This window comes from Pristiophorus japonicus, chromosome 20 (genome assembly GCF_044704955.1).
Source record: "Pristiophorus japonicus isolate sPriJap1 chromosome 20, sPriJap1.hap1, whole genome shotgun sequence".
In the NCBI taxonomy this organism is placed as follows: Eukaryota; Metazoa; Chordata; class Chondrichthyes; family Pristiophoridae; genus Pristiophorus; species Pristiophorus japonicus.
The window spans coordinates 43,399,919-43,418,764 of record NC_091996.1 but is presented as its reverse complement, the minus strand read 5'-3'; the positions used below and the strand labels follow the sequence as shown (position 1 = coordinate 43,418,764).

General features: G+C 42.3%; 1 protein-coding gene across 1 annotated transcript in view; it reads right to left on the bottom strand.

The window, feature by feature from the left end:
* LOC139232507 (probable voltage-dependent N-type calcium channel subunit alpha-1B) overlaps positions 1-18,846 on the bottom strand; it is a 958,198-nt gene that overhangs the window by 195,672 nt on the left and 743,680 nt on the right. Inside the window, exons 18-23 of the mRNA XM_070862825.1 lie at positions 18,339-18,456; positions 17,883-17,950; positions 14,968-15,074; positions 11,419-11,481; positions 7,525-8,361; positions 2,390-2,604 (exon numbers count right to left, since the gene is read on the bottom strand). Coding sequence (XP_070718926.1) covers positions 2,390-2,604; positions 7,525-8,361; positions 11,419-11,481; positions 14,968-15,074; positions 17,883-17,950; positions 18,339-18,456 — 1,408 coding nt within the window. The remainder of the gene's footprint in view (positions 1-2,389; positions 2,605-7,524; positions 8,362-11,418; positions 11,482-14,967; positions 15,075-17,882; positions 17,951-18,338; positions 18,457-18,846) is intronic.

Genomic DNA, 18,846 nt, shown 5'->3' with positions numbered 1-18,846 from the left:
TATAGAAACATAAAAGATCCCAATACAAAGTACATTTGGGTGTCAGAAACATAGAAACATAGAAAATAGATGTAGGAGTAGGCCATTCGGCCCTTCGAACCGCACCGCCATTGAATATGGCTGATCATTCCCTCAGTACCCCTTTCCTGCTTTCTCTCCATACCCCTTGATCCCCTTAGCCGTAAGGGCCATATCTAACTCCCTCTTGAATATATCCAATGAACTGGCATCAACAACTCTCTGCGGCAGGGAATTCCACAGGTTAACAACTCTCTGAGTCAAGAAGTTTCTCCTCATCTCAGTCCTAAATGGCCTACCCCTTATCCTAAGACTATGTCCCCTGGTTCTGGACTTCCCCAACATCGGGAACATTCTTCCCGCGTCTAACCTGTCCAGTCCCGTCAGAATCTTATACGTTTCCATGAGATCCCCTCTCATCCTTCTAAACTCCAGTGAATAAAGGTCCAGTGAATAAAGGTCAGTAAGCTAGGTTACCTCAGAATGAATGCCTGAGCACCAAATTAATGGGACCCTCCATGGTAATTTGTAGCGCGCAACCACATCAATCTGAGATCTACCTTGATAGAATTACAGCACAGGATTGGATTTGCGTGATTCAAGTTCAAGTGGAGGTAATTACTCCAATCCCATTTCCCTCCCTTATATTTTTCCTTTCCAAATACTTCCCCAATTCTCTTTTGAATTGTGTTATTTTCTGCATTAATAGCCACTTGTGTTAAAGCAGTCCATGTTCTGGTAACCCTCCTTGTGAAAAAAGATCTTTTACATCGTCTTTCTGGTATTAATCCTCATCATTCCCTCCTTTGTTCACCAATTAGTGGGAATGATCATTCACTGTTTGCCCTCCGGAACCTTCCATGAATTTGAAAACCTCTATTAGTTCCCCCTTAACCTTATCTGTGCCAGTGAAAAAGCCCTAAATTTCCAAACCTTGCTATAATTGTTGTGAAGCACCTTGGGATGTTTTACTACATGAAAGGCGCTATATAAATAAAAGTTATTATTATAATCTCGTCATCCTGGCATTACTCTGGTGAATCTTCATTGTACCTGTTCCTCCCTATTACTAGATGTCCAGAACTTTACATAATGCTCCAACTGCAGCCTAACCAAGGTCTTGAACAAGTACAACAGCAATCATCAATATCATTCTTTGTACAATTTATGTTGAAAACATGTTTTATAATTGGAATACAAAAAAGGACCCACCACACACCCAACCAATTTGAAAACATCCCTATTCTTTACTTTCTCTTCCTGAGCCATATCTCCATCCATGTGGCTGTACTTCCATTAATATCAGGTGCCTTCATTCTTGCAACAAGTCTCATATGTGATACCTTATCAGACGCCTTCTGAAAATCCAAATGTACAACACCCAATGTGGATTTGCAGACCCATCATGCGATTGCCTCAGGTATATCCACCCCACCCAGCTTACACTTCAAACTCCTGGTTGATGAGGGAAGGTGTTGATTAACTTTTTAATGAATTCTGTAAACCTGACTAAAATCAGGTTTGCAAGACTTGGTACTGGGCAGCTGCACCTGCCTGCACTGGCTGGAGGGTCAAGGGTGCCTTTCTTTCCATGGCTGTGCAAAGACATCAGCCTCAAGGAATCTGGAGGCTGGCTGGTGAGTTTCCCAGTTGAGAGCCCCTTCGTTTATTGCTGGGTCTCTTGATCGGAGGTCACTTAGTGGTAGATCAGATGGTGGTGAAAAGGAAAATCTGCACATCTCGGAGGAGGAACCAGCATGTACTTGCACAGGGACCATGTTTGGCAGGCAGTGGGCCTAGGGTGCAGTTAAAGGAAGCTCCATGAGCAAACCAGTGATTCGAGTGGCAGCCCTCGCTTTAAGGTGAGAATATTAAGGCTGTAACATTGAGATAAACAACATTAGCTTGCAATTAGCTCTGGCTTGCCACCAATAGGAAAAATTGGAGGGAGACTGCTTGCTAGCGCCATTCAGTTCTGACAGCGCACATGCCGACTGCGTCTCTGACCTGGCCTCCTAAAGTTGTGTGCAAGTTATTAAACATTCCTGGTTCAAATTTTCATCAGAAAGGACAATATGGTCAACCTTTCAACCAGCCCATACTGGTCCATTCCTGGTTCTTCGAGGGATCTAATCAGATGATTTCAGGTCTAGTGATCACTGTTGCCAGGCACATGCAGTAGAATTGAATTTCTGCGCTAAAATTGCAGCAGTGAGCCATCATTCTGAAGTGAACTTCTCCCTATTACCCCTATGTGCCACACAGATCTTGTTGCAGTATGTGGGAATACCATCAACCAATTCAAGATCCTAAAGAAAGAAACAATGGGCCTTTTTCCCCCCTCTGCTATGTAATTTATCGTGTCACTCACTCGGGAGTAATGTGGTCTCTCCAGGAGGAGCAGTGATGGTGACCGGGATGTTGACGGTGATAGAGTGCTCTATATCTCTTGTAGGTAGCGCCACAAGCTTAATATTCTTCTGGTTGTCGGCATCCTCTGGTTGCTGGGGCACGTGCTTCAAACCACCAAGAGGTGGCAGTGATGTGGTGCCCAATATGGCGGTGTCCACAGGCGTCTGGATTTCCCTGTGAAAATTTGATCATATTTATAAAAGTAAAGACTTTGGGGCCGAAACTGCCTTCCGCCTGAAATGGGGCACACCTACCAATTTTTAAAGGGTTCCATCAACCCCAATGCCTGGGGCAGACAGTCTGGGGAAATTCAGCTCTTTGGATTTTCTTGCAGCAGGGCAGAAGTGGTGTCATCAGCCGAGCAGAAGTGTGGGCGGGTCAGAACGGCCGTCGCTCCGAGTCATCAGTGCATTACTGATGATGTCAGCGCAACGCGGACGTGCCAAGTCGCGCTGACGTGTCACAACGTTCTTCCCCTTCAGTTAAAGGGGAGGGTCGCTGCGAACTTTGCAGCCACTTTAGTGGCAAACACTGGGCCACCAGGGAGGGTTTTGGTCAGGGACAGCCATCTGCTTAACAGGCAAGACTCCAAAATTTACCTGGGACCTTTTTTTCAAAATGATAATGAATGGATTTCACCGTATAATTAGCCCATTGCACATTCAATGCAATTTTAAAAAACAATCCTCTTTGTAGTGTTATTCAATTTCTTTAATTCCTATGTGTGACGACTTCTTTATTATCAGTAGGAAGAATAACCCTCTGGCTCAACTAATGTCTGAGTGAGTTTATCCAATTGCTAGCTGGGCCTCAGGTTTGATCCCTGGTCCAAACACAGTAGTAATCGAGGGTCTACACTTGGCCTTGACGCCCCTGGCCTGAAGAGGAAAGAAAAAAAATCAATCCGCTCATTGGCTTTCTTTGGCCAGAATATTTGTGGGTAAATGTTAAGTAATAATGAAATAATAATCAACAATGATCTCAATGATTGTGGCGTCAAATGCTTTGTAATGCCATTAGAAAATAAATCCTTCAGTTGTAATGGATTTTAATGACCAATCAATTCTAATACTATTCTTTTGGAGAATTCTCTTTCCGATCCCAGACTATTTGATCTGCTATATTTAAACAATTACCCATTTATATGTTGTGTTTAATTTCCATTAGCCTTTAATGACCAAAAGTTCAGACCCCTGCGATTGATATCAGGCCCAGACATTCTCTGTTCGACTGACATTCTGATCCATCAGCTGCAGAACATGAATCTGGTTAGTTTTGTATCCAGACTAACATATGGGCTATTCGACGAAGGCAGAGTCTCACATCAGGGGTGAGAGTAAACCCATCTATTGTTGGCTAATGGAGGAGAGCAGTTTCCACTCAGAGATGCTCACAATGTTTGGAAAAGTTGAAGGTGATTGGGACTTAATGGAGCAAAAGGATAATACGTGGGAATATACAAGTGAGGGGAATTGACCACTAAACTGATGCATAAAGTGCCCATTGTACAATATCCTTCAGCTTAACACTTTATAGCTCAGGAACCTAGAGACCACATCAAGCATGCTTGGGTCGGGTATAGCACAGCGAGATGAAGGGTAACACTCCCTCCATTCTGCCCCAGTAATGTGTCCCAGTCCCATCTTCCACTGCACCAATACAACATTTTCCTTTTCCCACACCAACCACTCATAGGGCCCAAATTTTCCCAGCCCCTTTTTTCAGCGCACTCTCCCGAGATGCGCCGACTTTGTGCACTGGAAACGGTACCGAAAAACTTATTCACGATTCTGGCCGCTCTACTGTGTGTCCCGGGTCCTGGCACAGCGCTTCTCGTGGAATGGGGGGCGGAGCTACAGCCCTGCATTGAAAATAGAACCGGCAGCTGCGCACATGCGGTCGCGCATGCGCAGTAGCTCCGTCCCATGATTGTGATGATGATGCCTGCAGAACGTGTGCAGCCCCTATCCCAGGCCGAATGGCCTGTCGCACAGGCCAGCCGCTGAGGGCTGCAAGAAACAGGTTGGTGCAACTGAGTTTTGATCAGGGCGGGAGAGGCGGGTGGGGGGGGGGGGGGGGGAGAGGTTGGTCGTCTTTGGCTGCAGTCTAGTGGTTTGGACTGAGGATAGCTTGTCGTGTAGCGACGTCGCTTGCCATGCTGGGCTGGCTTTGCGTTCGTTTGGTTGGGTGGTGGTCTTGTCATGTTAAAGAAGCACATATACAGTGACAGCTATGTGCTTAACCTACATCCTGTGTATCAATAAATAACCAGCAACATGCAGTTAGGTTGTATTACAAATAATTTATATGTGAAGCTCTTTGAAGATGTCAGTGGGCAAAAAGGGAAAAAGGGAAAATGGGCAAAAAGGGAAAAAATTCCCGCCCGAGAAGGGTTGAAGGTTAGTGGGGTGGTAGCCACGTTTTCCCTCCCCTATCCCAGGCCGAAGGTTGGATTTACTTCAGCTCTTTATTTGTTAATTTTGTTAATTATTTACTTTAGTTCTTTAGTTTTATTGAATGGTTATTACTGCTTGTGCTTTGTTTGGTGCTTGGTGGTGCTTGAAATGCTGTTTAGGTGCAGGGTTCCTTCTATTTTTTTATTTGTTATTTATTGATTGCTTATTACTTTGATCTTGGTGCTTTAGGGGCAGGGTTGCTTCTATTTTATTTGTTAATTAATTGCTTATTACTTTTTGTGCTTTGTTTGGTGCTTGGTGGTGCTTTAATGTAGTTAATTGCACCGATTCCTTAACTGTAAGTAAGGTCTTTCTGTGCGGACAAAAGTGGACACATACGCTGTCCTAGGTTAGTTTAATACAACTTTTTTCTGGTCAAATTGGCATAAATGGTGCAAGTGGCTGGGAACGCCCCCTTTTGAAAAAAAACTGACCTAACAAAAAACCTAACTAACTCACTTGCACTGGCGCAAATTAAATGGCCATATTTGCAACTTAAAAGATACACCAGAAAAATCAAGTTACACCAAAAAAAAACGGTGCAACTTATGGGGAAATTTGGGCCCATAGACCTTTCTGAGCGACATTGTTAAAAAAAATTGTGCTTTACACTTAGTGCAGCCTAAAACATTCCATTCACTAAGTAACATTCCATTCAATGCTTCCTTATTCTTTCCTCCAATTTATACTGGAAATGATCATTTAAAAAGATTAGATCTACCCTGCCCTTCACACTCTCTCCTCCCTTTCCCTCCAGCTAGCTCCTTGTCTATACCAAGAGCATATATTAGTGCTTGCATGCAGAAATCAAGCGCAGGCAGCGGAAGGAGCGTGCGGCAAACCAGGCTCCCTGCCCACTCTTTCCCTCAACGACTATCTGTCCCACCTGTGACAGAGACTGTGGTTCTCATATTGGACTGTACAGCCGCCGAAGAACTCATGCTAAGAGTGGAAGCAAGTCTTCCTCGATTCTGAGGGACTGCCTATGATGATGATGATGATTACTGCTTTTTACAATTCACTTCTTCGGGCTTAAATTCAATCCGCAGATTTGGGGAAATAAGAGTTTTTGGTTCTCGTTGAGGCAAGAGATGCTGGGAAATGGAACAACCATCTTCTTTTAGACAGTCACTGTCAGCATCAGGCACTCTCAAGTCAGCTAGATGTAGTCAGTTGCTCCCTCCATTCTGCCCCAACCATGAACCTTAACCATACCCTGATGGCCTTACCACATCAGTGTGTTCTTTGTCCAAATCCCTTCAAGCCATTCTTTATGACCTCTGTGAATTACATTGGTGCTGAATTAAGGATACATTTGTTCTTCACCCACTGGGAACTGGACTGAATTAAAGACAGCTTTGCAAATTGACCAAACTCTTTAAACATAGGCCTCATTGCTGCCAGAAAAATGAAGGGACTCATCCCATTAGATGGGCTGGATGCAAGCCTAGGGACCGGAGGTTAAAGGATAATTTAAGAAACCTTTGTGCAACAAGTTATTTTAAGGGATTTCAATGTGCCAGAATCAATTAACTTGAATCAATTTTTCTACACTGCTGTTATATTCTTAAATTCTTAAAAATTGATGGTCGTGTGCAATCAGCTGTCATTCTATGACACTTCAGAAGGTCACTTTTCACAGGAGCAAATGTGCATATGGGTATAAAATGGAATTGATTGTATTTGGAAAAACATTCACAGGCTAGTGACTGGATCATTCTAGTCAACACTATGGCCGTTATGTTCCAGTTACAGCACACACTTATTAAAAGTTGACAGTTCACATACATTACATGAAGGATATATTGGCCTTGGAGGGAGTGCACGTAGGTTTTCCAGAATGATACCCGGACTGCAAAGGTTAAGTTATGAAGAGAGATTACACAAATTAGTGTTGTATTCCCTAGAGTTTAGAAGATTAAAAGGTGATCTGATCAAAGTTTTTAAGATATTAATTGAAACAGATAAGGTAGATAGAGAGAAACTATTTCCGCTGGTTGAGGATTCTGGGACTAGGAAGCATAGTCTACAAATTAGAGCCATACCTTTCAGGGGTGAAATTAGGAAACGCTTCTACCCACAAAGGGTAGTAGAAGTTTGAAACTCTCTTCTGCAAACAGCAATTGATGCTAGATCAATGGTTAATTATAAATCTGGGATTGCTAGGTTTTTGTTAATCAAAGGTATTAAGGGATATGGGCCAAAAGTCTATATAGGTCGCAAATCAGCCATGATCTCACTGAATGGCGGAACATGCGAGTGCGCAATGGCCTACACCTGTTCCTGTTCCTATTTAGAACAGTACAGCTCACGAATGTCTCTGTGCTAACTCTTACCTACGTGTACTATAAATTGTACATATTGGACATCCGCCGTAGCAGGAATTGAGAATTGAGCAGGTGAATAAGCAACATTTGTCCAGCTAAGACAGGTTCAACAGCTACATTAATTCTGTACAGTTTACATATAGAAAAGGTGAAACTTTCCCTCGTGGGTAGCATACAACTCCTTTGTGATGTATGTGCAAATGACGCATACCAGTGCTTGTTTTTACATGGTGTATACCGTATGTTACTAAATCCAGAACTCTGACTACACCTAAATAAGTGCTTTAGTAAATAACTTCAAGGAAACTTACTTTACTTTATGGTTCCGTCGTTCTCGTAGAACAGTCTCGCCCTCCTTTTCACCATTCTCCCTCTTCTCCTCTGACTCGTAGGTTGAGAGTGCCTTCTGTCTATGTCTGCGTCGTTTTTCTGTTCCCTCTGCATTTTGACTTCTACTTGATACGTCTCCCTCTCGAGTTCCGGACCGTGACCCTTCTTTGGCACGTGTACGCCTTTCACTCTTTGTGCCGTTGACTGTGCCATTTCCTTCCTTGGATTGCTGGTCGGTCACATGCCGGTGAGACCGGTGGCGCCTGTACTCTTTGTCAGTCGCCTCGTCAACAGAGCTCTGCGGGTGGTGGTGATGCCTCTTCCCTCCTTCTCTGCTTCGGCTTCGCTCGCCCTTTCCCTCCTTGCCTCTTTCTTCCTGGTCTCGCTCAATTTCTTTGCTCCTGCTCCTGTGGGAGCACCGTTGTTCATCCTTGCTGTTAGCCCCAGACTCTCCATTGTCAATTGTGCCATCTCCCTTCTCGTGCTCGCTCAATTTGTCTCGATGTCGATGGTGCCGTTTTGGGACGTCACAGCTCTCGGGCTGGACCAGCCTTTCATGTTCGCTATCTTGACAGTCATTTGAACGGATTTTATCAATGCTGTTCCTTATGTCATTCCTAGGTTCCACTACCAAAGGTCGATCCAAGTGGGTTTTCATATCTGGCCGGATCTGATGGGATGAGACATACATTCTACGCTGCTCATCATCGAGTTCATTAAACAGGGCCTCTTGACTAGTTAGTAGGTGCTGTCGCCTTAGCTGAGAAGTCCTTTGTTCCCAAATGGACATTGACTTGAATGACTTCTGTTGATCTTTGCTATAAACAAGTAACAAAAAAAGCAAAATAAAGCTGTATTTTTCAGGAAATTCATATAGAAATGTTATTCACCTTAAATCTCCACCGACTTGAAAATTTAACCATACACAGTAATTAAACAACAGGTGAAAACAGCAAATGTCATTTTAGTCAAAAGTATTTCTCAGATCGAATGGAAAATCTACCCTTTTAAACTGAGACTAGGTAAAAGTCACCTAGATGTTGTTGTTGCGTTGAAGCATGCACTCTCCATAATCCTACTGCAATCATCCTTGCCAAATATAAAGATCAGCACCACAAGCAAATGCCATCCATTTTCAGATGTAACAACATATCATTTGTTGGGTGCTATCATCAAGCAGCAGCACAGCTCCTTAGTAAATGTGAACATGTGAAGGCAAGTTCTGATTCTGTGCTTGCAATAAAGGAGAACTTTCTTTTTGAACGCGACAAAGAACGAAAATTTCAAAATAAGAAAATAACCGAGAACGGCAATGGTGAAGTAAAAGAATACAAACATTTCTCATGTAAACCAAAAAGCAAGGTGAGTTGTTGTGCAGTAGCAGTCAGGCTTGTCACTAAGATTAGCAGTTTTAAATCCCACTATTGAATGTCAGAAGCACAGAATCACACTTGCGACAAACAGTGAACGGAAACATACGCGCACACAAAAAATACTCCAAATGGTACAAAGAAGCACATTGTAAAAAAAAGCTGGATAGGAGCATTCAAATGAGACAGTGAAATGACCTCTGGGACATAACCACTCCACTGTACAATGCACACAGATAGTTTCAGATGAAAAGTAACTTTCACCACCTGAAACATAATGGTCATGATTGCCTACCATTTTATTACTCAAATCAAGTGAACAATTGAACCAATAATTTGGTACTATTATTAAAAAAGGAGTAAAATCTTTGATTTATGCTTATTTTATGCATTATTTTGCAACATTTTACTGTCCTTTGCAGTAACGTAATTATCATTGAAATGATCATAGCAGAACCTAGATTTTTTTAGTAAAACTGCTCTGTACAAATAGAAAATGCATTTCCTGTTCAGTTTTGTCACAACTGACTGCTATTTAAATCAAGACTTCAGTGCCTATATTTTACCTCCTGCAATCTGTTTTCTAAAGTAATTATAATTTCTAAATTATTAAAATGCAGCACAATATTTTTTTTAATCCATTGCACTGCTAGAATTGCAAAAAGTCTTGGGCTGGATTTTTGGTTGGAGGCTTTACCGGGTGATAATGGCAGCGCGGCGGTAAAGTTTGCGCCGGGAAATGGTTTGCATCTGCAGCCACAAAATTCAGCAGCTGGGCCCCGAGTGTGGAGTGGCCACTAAAGGGGGCATTCCACATCTCTCTTAGGGCACTAGGCTGGCTGAGCAACTGAAAATCCCGAGCTAAAGAGCCGGCCTGAGAGTGCCCTCAGAGAGGCTTTCCTGGAAAAAAGAAATCGCCAAAAATCTTTCCCAATACCTTGCTCATCCCACATAAAGATAAATCGCAAAAATAAAAAAATAAAAAACAATCCCACTTACCTCCTGTAGTCATTCCTTCCCTCACCGCTGCCAGAACAGCTAGTTTTCCCAAGCGGTCCCACTATGGCGCGCTATGGGTCACGCACGAAACAAATTTCACTGTGCTATCGCAATCGAGAGTGTTGCTCGACGCTCATGGGCAGTACTGCTCAGCGCCCCCGCAAAACCGACAACAAATTTCCTGGCGGGATGCTGGAAACCCGGCTGGAAATGATTTGCATACCGATTACCGCCCCTTCGGGGCATCAATAGAGGCTCAAGCCCAGTGAATATCCAGCCCTTGTTTTATTACAAAAAATTCAACTGGTGAGCTGTCGCATGCTACACTTTTCGCCTGCAAGATTCTGATCACCAATGTGTCACTGATTCACGATAAAATTAAATGAAATATTGGGAATTGGTACTAATAAAACATTGGGGCTTTGAAAGCATGCCTTGTACTATTATATGTATGCTTACAGCATTTATTTTGAATTCTTTTGTCCACTATATTAATGGAGCCATTAACCCATTTAAAATGAACAAGCCCGCCAAATATTCGAACAGCAACATCGCATAATATCAACTCCAGGCTCCTATTTTCCTACTGAACAGCAAAAACTGGCAGTCATAAACTTAAATATGGATGAAGGTCCAAAACAGTGCAAGGAATTATTGTAAGATTCATTTGTTTTATGTGACTCACTTCTTCCAATCCGTGTGTTTTACAGGTACGCTGGAGAACTGAATATCCCCATCATAAAATATCTTTCAATTTAACAATGTTAAAAAAAGAATTGCAGCTGATTAAAGGGGCTAAATAATATTCGGCTACTTATTGCTGAAATTGTATAAATGTCACAATCATAGTTTTACAGAACTATAAAATAAAAACCTATGCTGTCGTCAAACACATTAGACAATGGTGACTAAAATGAAGCTTTCAACTGCCAGTTGTAAAGGGGCATCATTTGATGGACCCTACATCATCGGCTAAAATAGGAATAATACAATTCTGTAGTATTTTAAACTTAGCTCAAAGTTTATAAATCATGAAGATTTTTAAAGGCAAGCAGACAGATGAATTAGAAAATAAGAATATTTATGGTATCATTAACAACTTAATTTTGAATGAAAGAAGTCAGGGCCAGAAATATCTCATTGATTTTGACAGACAGCTGTTTTATTTGTTTACATGTAATTTTACTGTGAACTTAATTAGATAATTTGATGGAATAAGGATTGTTATTACCTAAGTTTAGATGACATGAAATTTAGACTTTCTTTTTCAAGTCGATATGTTACACTGTCGAAAGGTCAAAGGAACATAATAAAGTGCCAACAAATTGAAATGCACAGAAGCCACCAACAACAGTTAACGTAGGAGACAAAAAGAGTTGTCTGAACAGTAGGAAGAGCACAGCCACTGCATGTTTACAACATCCGCTCTTCACACTTGGTGTTACGATGGTGAATGACACTTTCTGAAGGGATTACTGGATAATATTGTAACAGAGAGCAACTCACGGTGAATTTACGCTGGAGACTGAAGAGCTGCGAGATAGAGCACCTCGATTTTGCTTTACAAAACTGCACATGCAAAAAAGATGAGACAAAAAAATACATTGGGAAAAGATCAACAGGCTCCATCATATTCACAGGCAAGTTGCATTTGTCTGTGCCTCCACCTCCACAGACTTGATCAGAGCAGTTGTTCTGGTGAAAACTGCTACCAAATCACAATCAATGCAACGAAACAACAATCCGTCTCAATGTTTCAAACTTCGGACTCCATCCTGCTTTCCATTTAAAGTACTACTGCAGCACTACAATATAGGGCCTTCAATAAGGAAATAAATTGAGCAAGTGTCACTTCTGTAAAAATCATTCCTGAAATCACAGTCTGAAATAGAGTAAATAGATTAATGACAAATCAAATCAAAAATATTGCAGCAAGGCTTGGCGGGGTGAGGCGATATCACACAATCAGAAGGAAGAGAGAGAGTGCGTCCACTTATTTGCACGACAGCTACTTACCACACTTGAGACATGGGACAGAAGAAAAGAAAGGTGCTGAATCAAGCTGCTTTATGATTAGAGACACAGCAAAGGCAAAAAGTGGAAATACTCACCAAAAGAAAGCTTTTCGAGAACGACAGAATTGTACTTTTTAGGGGGTCAAGATTGACATTTCAAAAGTCCCCGTTGGTGAAGAAGTCGGCAAAGCTCGATATTCGGATATTTTTAGTCCACATAAATTTAGGAGGCTCCTTAACATTTATTATCTAAATTCTGCCGTTTTACTGAGCAAATAACCTGAATTGCTATGAGCAACAGGTCGTTAACTGATCTGGCACTGAATGTCCGAAGGCCCCGGTCTTTCCTTGTTTCCCAATTAAATTGGCATTAGTAAATGTTTTTCCAGAAATACATTAACCATTTTTTAATAATCTGCAGTGATTGAATAGAAATATAGGGCCAGAAATTGATGGACTCACTGTCGCCGACATTCCTCTTTGGGTTCTGCCCAGTGCCACTTTCGATTTGGGCTGGAGCAGGCGGGAACCGCCTGCCGATGTCAGCAGACGGCTGAGTGGCATAAGTTGACTCCTGCCCACCGAGATGCCATATTCAAGCGGGCGGGAGTCGGCGCCAGAACAGGGGTGGACCGTTGGCTGGAGGCTGGTCTGTCCCCGACGGTGAGTATGAAGATCTTAAAAAAAGGTTAGTAAACATATTTTAAATATTTTTTTCACAGCGACTTACCTGATTGGGATCCCCTGAAGGTGTTCCGATGGGTTTTTTTTCTGATGATTTTGCTTGGCAGGTCTTCGACCCTCCCTGAGCCCGATTCCATCCTCGGCGGCACTTGGGCGGCAAGCACCTTTGCCGCCGAGATTGGGAGCCCCCGCTGGCTGCCGCCCAGGTTGGCGGCGTAAGTCCCTCATTTGCCACTCGCCGACCTTCGAGGGACCTTGTTGATGAAAACCCCGCCTAAAGTACCGTTAGGTACCTCGGCAGCCATCAGCGGTCCTTTGGGTGGCACTTGGGCAGGTGGAGGCCTTCATCAAATTCGGGCCCATAGATGACATAAGGCAGGGTTGCACGCCGATTGCTCCTAATTCTGTCCAATGTGCTTGTCATAGTGGAGCAGATGTCTCGGCACTAGCAGAAGTGAAGTTCCCAATGTTGGGGAAGTCCAGAACCAGGGGTCACAGTCTAAGGATAAGGGGTAAGCCATTTAGGACCGAGATGAGGAGAAACTTCTTCACCCAGAGAGTGGTGAACCTGTGGAATTCTCTACCACAGAAAGTTGTTGAGGCCAATTCACTAAATATATTCAAAAGGGAGTTAGATGAAGTCCTTACTACTCGGGGGATCAAGGGGTATGGCGAGAAAGCAGGAATGGGGTACTGAAGTTTCATGTTCAGCCATGAACTCATTGAATGGCGGTGCAGGCTAGAAGGGCTGAATGGCCTGCTCCTGCACCTATTTTCTATGTTTCTATGTTTCTAATGCGAACCAGTGCTCTGCAGGGAATAATGAGGCCATTATTCCTCAAAACCGTGAACTGGATAAAAAAACCATATAGACCAGCTCAATGTTACATCATATTTTGCTCTCCTGCCCTCATCAGAAAGCAGTTAAACATTCACAGCCATTTTTGGGTTGCATCATTTGCTAACAGTGGCTTCTCTGCCCTGCAAATTGTACAATTTATCTCCACTTCATGCTTTCACTGCTGCGATCATAATAAACCAACTCAGGAACACAGAGTACTGGAGCAATACTGGTTGTTTGAGGAAAGAGCGGGGATGGGTTCTGGGGCTGATTTTATCAACTCACCTCCGTACAACTCAAATTAAAGCAACGAAAAGCTGAACAGAAAGAAAACACAACCAAAATGAAACGGTTCTCCATTCAAATTAATGCATATAAACAAACAGAAAATATGTTTTAATCCATGTAAATGAATCCAATATATGTGAAGCATTAATCAATACCTTTAGTTCCAACTGCATTGTAGGCACAATGGACTGAATAGCACTGTCTCTGTCAGTAACCAAGGTATTGTTTTTTTAATATTATTGCAAATTAAAAATACATGAATAAATAGAAAAATCAGACATTAAGCGATGGAATATGACTTTTTCTTTGATCCCTACCTTCAGCCCCCCACCTCCACCACCCCTAGTTTCTCTTCACCCAAAGGTAGTGACTTCGCTGGAGTACAGACAAGCATATGACTAGAATGAGAAAAGACCATTTGGTCCATCATATCTGATCCATCCAGACATGGTGTAACCACGCACACCATCAGCCCGCCTTCCTCCTAGTCACACTGTCTCCTGGGAGGGTTAAAACAAAACATGAGGCCAATTTGGAAAAGCTCTGAAATGTCCTCTCTAACCCCTTAAGGCAACCCAACAAGTTCCAGGAGACAGCAGCTACTTATGAATCGCTCTCGTCAATCCAACCCAGAATCTGCCCTCTATGACTTGAAATGTGCTTCTAGTTTAGGAACTCCCTTTGAAACCTTTTGGAGGACTACGGGAAAGTGGTACTCACCCCAATATGGTCCCACAGTCAGCAACCGCCTTCTGGTAGCTCTCCCAAGTGAACAATCTTCAGGCATGAGCATGGAGAGTAAGAGTAGGGAGGCTAATGAACCATGGGAAGACAATATTTTACAGCATGATCCTGCCTTCACCCAATGTACACTCTTCCAGCAGGGACTATTAGATAGTGATAAGGTGGCTGTCTATATTTTTTTTTAGCCCAGGGACTGTCACATGCTGAGACCCCACTGTCATGTGCTGAGACCAGTCCTGTGGACGTTATAGATAACTCACTGGCAATACATGTTAGATGCAGATTCCATGGCCCAACAGTCTTGGATGTCAACGACAAAATTAAAATATCTGAACTTAAATAACGACAAATAAAAGAACATTCATAAAACAAGATAGACTGAAATACCAACAGCTTTGATGTCATGCAAAGCGCATGTGAAGTTCAATGATATACAGAAATAATTTTGCACGCACAATATTGTTGCATGAACCCTGAACTTACGCTGTTATGGACAGAGTCGTTGCAGATATTGGGCTGACATCTGCAACCTCCATTGCCTTTTGGATGGTATTTTTTTGGATGTTAGCTTCTTCCATTTCTTCTTCGTCCTGAAGAGGGAAATGGTAGAAGATGGTTCTGAGATACATATTGTTCCACTCAATGCCTGCACATTTTATTTTGACTGACATTGCTGAAATCCTTTCAAGAATGAAATATATGCCAAGCTTTCAAACATAAACATTGAAATGTTTCTTTTCCCCTTAACATTTCGATAGCTAAATGTTACTGCATTAGAAAAATGTACTAAGCTAACTATGAGAGGTTTTGATAGAGTAGATCGGGAGAAACTGTTTTCTCTGGCAGGAGGGTCAGTAACCAGGGGACACAGATTTCAGATATTTGGCAAAATAAAACAAGGGGTAAATAAGGAGACTTTTTTGTTTTTACGCAACTAAATGTTATGATCTGAAAGGCACTGCCTGAAAAGGTGGTGGAGGCAGATTCATAGAAACTTTCAAATGGGAATTAGATATATACTTAAAAAGGAAAAAGTTGCAGAGTTATGGGGAAAGAGCAGGGGAGTGCGACTAACTGGATAGCTTTTTCAAAGAGCAGCACAGGCATGATGGACCAAATGGCCTCCTTCTGCGCTGTATGATTCTATGAAAGTAAAATAGTGCTTGCTGTCCGGGGCGCCAACACATCATGGCATGCATGAGAATGTACCCTGTACCTCCACTGGCTCCAGTAAAAGGGCCAAGGGTTCTTGCTCTCTATGTTGCCAAATGGAAGCCAAGGGCTTGCCCACAGGAAGGAGTGTCATCACCAGAAGCACTCGCCATTTACGAGCGATGGACAGTATGGACAAGGGATATCCCAGGTAATATGGAATATTCCAGCTTTTTATTTGTTTAACCAAAATGAGACAATGGCTTCCAAGTAACAGCTCCTATAATGTAACCAACATATGCAAGATACAATAGATAGAGGGCTGTTAGATTGGACCTGTGAATGTGAAGAATACAAATATTTCTGGAATATATGAGTAGTCTATGTTAAACCTCCCCAAAACTTCTATTAAATACAGGTTTCCCTAAGCATCAGTTATTAATGGCTGATAACCAATGGGAAAACACTCTTCTTTACCATAATGCTAGAAGAAACCTGGCTAGGCCAGCCTACTACACAATTCATTACCTGATCACTGAAATCTTCCACCTGCAACTGTGGCTCTTCCAGTACTGATTTTCTTAGGAAATGCTGATTGTTTTGGAAAGGGGTTTGTTTCACAGTTACTACCTTTCATACAAAAAAAAGAGGCCGATACACTGAAAGCAACCTTTCTAATATTTATGGGAAAACACTCAAAGTTGGTACAAGAACCTGGTTTTTGGATCAAATTCATTGAAGTGGCAAACAAACATCTCAGAAATGCTACATTGCTGGAAAAAGTTCTTGCTGATGCAAGGTTTAAAATTTCTGTACTTTCCCTGAAGTCTAATTCATTTGAATTAACTTTAGAAATGTTTATTGCTATTGGTTTCTAATTCCACAATTCTGTTTTTGTTAAAAATACTCTCCCACCCCCGCCCCAGCCCTTTCCATTTCCTGAACTTAACATTTTTATTTTCTTTCCCTCTCTTTGATTCCCCCAAGGTGAAGAGGGTCAAGTGACTTACTGCAATTTTTAAACAAATAACACAGACGTGTGTTTTAAGCGAGTGTTCACTGCGTGCGAACATTTTTGAACAGGCAGGGAAAAGCGTGCTTGATATATGAACAATGTGAGCAGAAGGTCCATTTAAGCCTACTGCGAGATTGTGTGCAGGAACGATTCATGCTCTTCACTTTCTCCCTCTGTTTATCTGGAAGTTCCTGACATCTGTCTCCTGACAAGTTACCCTCTGACAACAGGTGTGCCAAGCAATTGCCGTGGAGGTGAAACGTTTCGTTGCCATTGCATCCATCTCTGCAGTGGATACATTAGTTTGACGCACTTTCGTTGGAAATGGAAACAACTCACATTTAATGACTATAATTGTACTATTCAATTGTGTCAGACAAGCTTCTGAGCTGAATATAACAGGAATAAACTCATTATGTGTGATGTGCAATTAATTATGTTGTTTCTGTAATGTTTGGTTTATTAACCGAGTGTCTGAGGAAGCAAGCATTTTCCACATTTAAAATGTTCTGTTCCTTAATAAAAGGGAAAGTGTTCCTTAACAGAACAAGATGCTGTTTTCTATTCCAGTATAAGCAGCACAAATGGGCTGGATTTTCCGGTCTTTTGGCGTGAAATGGGATGGCGAGGTCTCCTGCGTCCGGTCGTGATCCTCGGGTCGGGTTTTGCAGCGACGCTTAGCAGCACCGTCGGGAAGAGCTGTGCTGTCCGAGTTTTGACTCGAACCCGACCCGTACACCTGGAATCGCCCCTCGCTTTGACCGCCTGCGAAACCAGAGCGGTCCCGCCAGGCCGGCGGCAGTAAGGAAGGTAAAGTGCTGTAAAGGTAAGTGAGAGGGTTTGCTCTTTTAATGTTTTTTGTGATTTGTGTTGTGGTGGCGTGGGCAATGTTTTGGGAATGTTTTTGTGTTTTTTTTTTAAGGTCCCCCCCCCCCTCTCTCTCGGAGCGCACACGGCCCGGCACTTTAGTTTGTCTGTTTCCCATTTTTGCGCCTCGAAAGTTGTACAATGCCTCTCTTCGCGCTGTGCACCCTGGCGCAGGCCCAGATGGCGAAAATTTCTTATTAAAGCAGAACCTATTCCCGGCCAGTATCTTTCCTGCCCCGCCTCCGTTTTCACCCTGAAAACGGAAAAGGCTAAAATCCAGCCCATGATAAGGGCCAAGAGGAATCATTTGTGTTTCACCACAAAACATTTATTTACAAGGAGGAGAATGACTTGAAGTGCGAACCTTTGTCAGTTCTTGTGCATTTGCCAAGTTGTCAACTGCAATGGCCAAGAAGACATTGAGAAGGGTGTCTGTTCACGATAAAGCTAAGGAAATAGATTTGTTTTAAGGTCAAAGTTAAAAGAGTATCAAAACCCTCCACAACACATTTCACTCTCCCATCTTGTCCATTCATTAACTCATTTCCTCACATGCTCCGGTTGCTTGGTGGGAGAGGGGAAGTGAGTAGGGGGGGACACATGTATTCAGGATTTGTGATGCTGAAGTTGCTTCACAGCTCAGCCAACAGAAGGAACATTTTCTGACAGCAAGGCACTAATCATCAGCTTTTGTCCAGATTTACGCCATTCAGCTGCATTGAGGATCAGCAACTCTCCGCAGTGACGGGTAGCCAACAGGTAAAGATTAATTTATGACCCACCAAATTACAAGAGGTGTTGACCAAGTTTCAAAGGATACAATTGCCAAACAGTGTCAAGATAATAAAATAAACAGATGAAAACATTCCTTTTTTTACTCCTCCTTGTGATTCGATTCCAAAATACATAACTGCATTCCAGTCTTCTCCTGTCAAGACCTGCGCAATTAATAACAGAAGAATAGATTGAATTGCTTCATTAACATGTACCATCTACATTACTGATGGAAAGCTTCAATTATCTGCAAACTTAAAATATTTAAATCAAGATTAAGTATAGAAAAGTAACCTTCAACTTTTCTCCATCAAAATGTGTGTTTTTTTTTAAAGTTGAACTTTTAATTTGTATTTTGTATTGCAAAAAGCAGCATATAAGAATTAAAACCCATGTTCACTTTGTTATGTATGTAATAACTCAATAGACTGAATACTGTAAACTAACACAGGTACAAACCTGGCTCTACTTTATTAGGGCCCAAAGTGATTACATTACATGATGGCTTGCCTTTTATACCTGGACCACACACACATGCGCACAGCCCAATGACC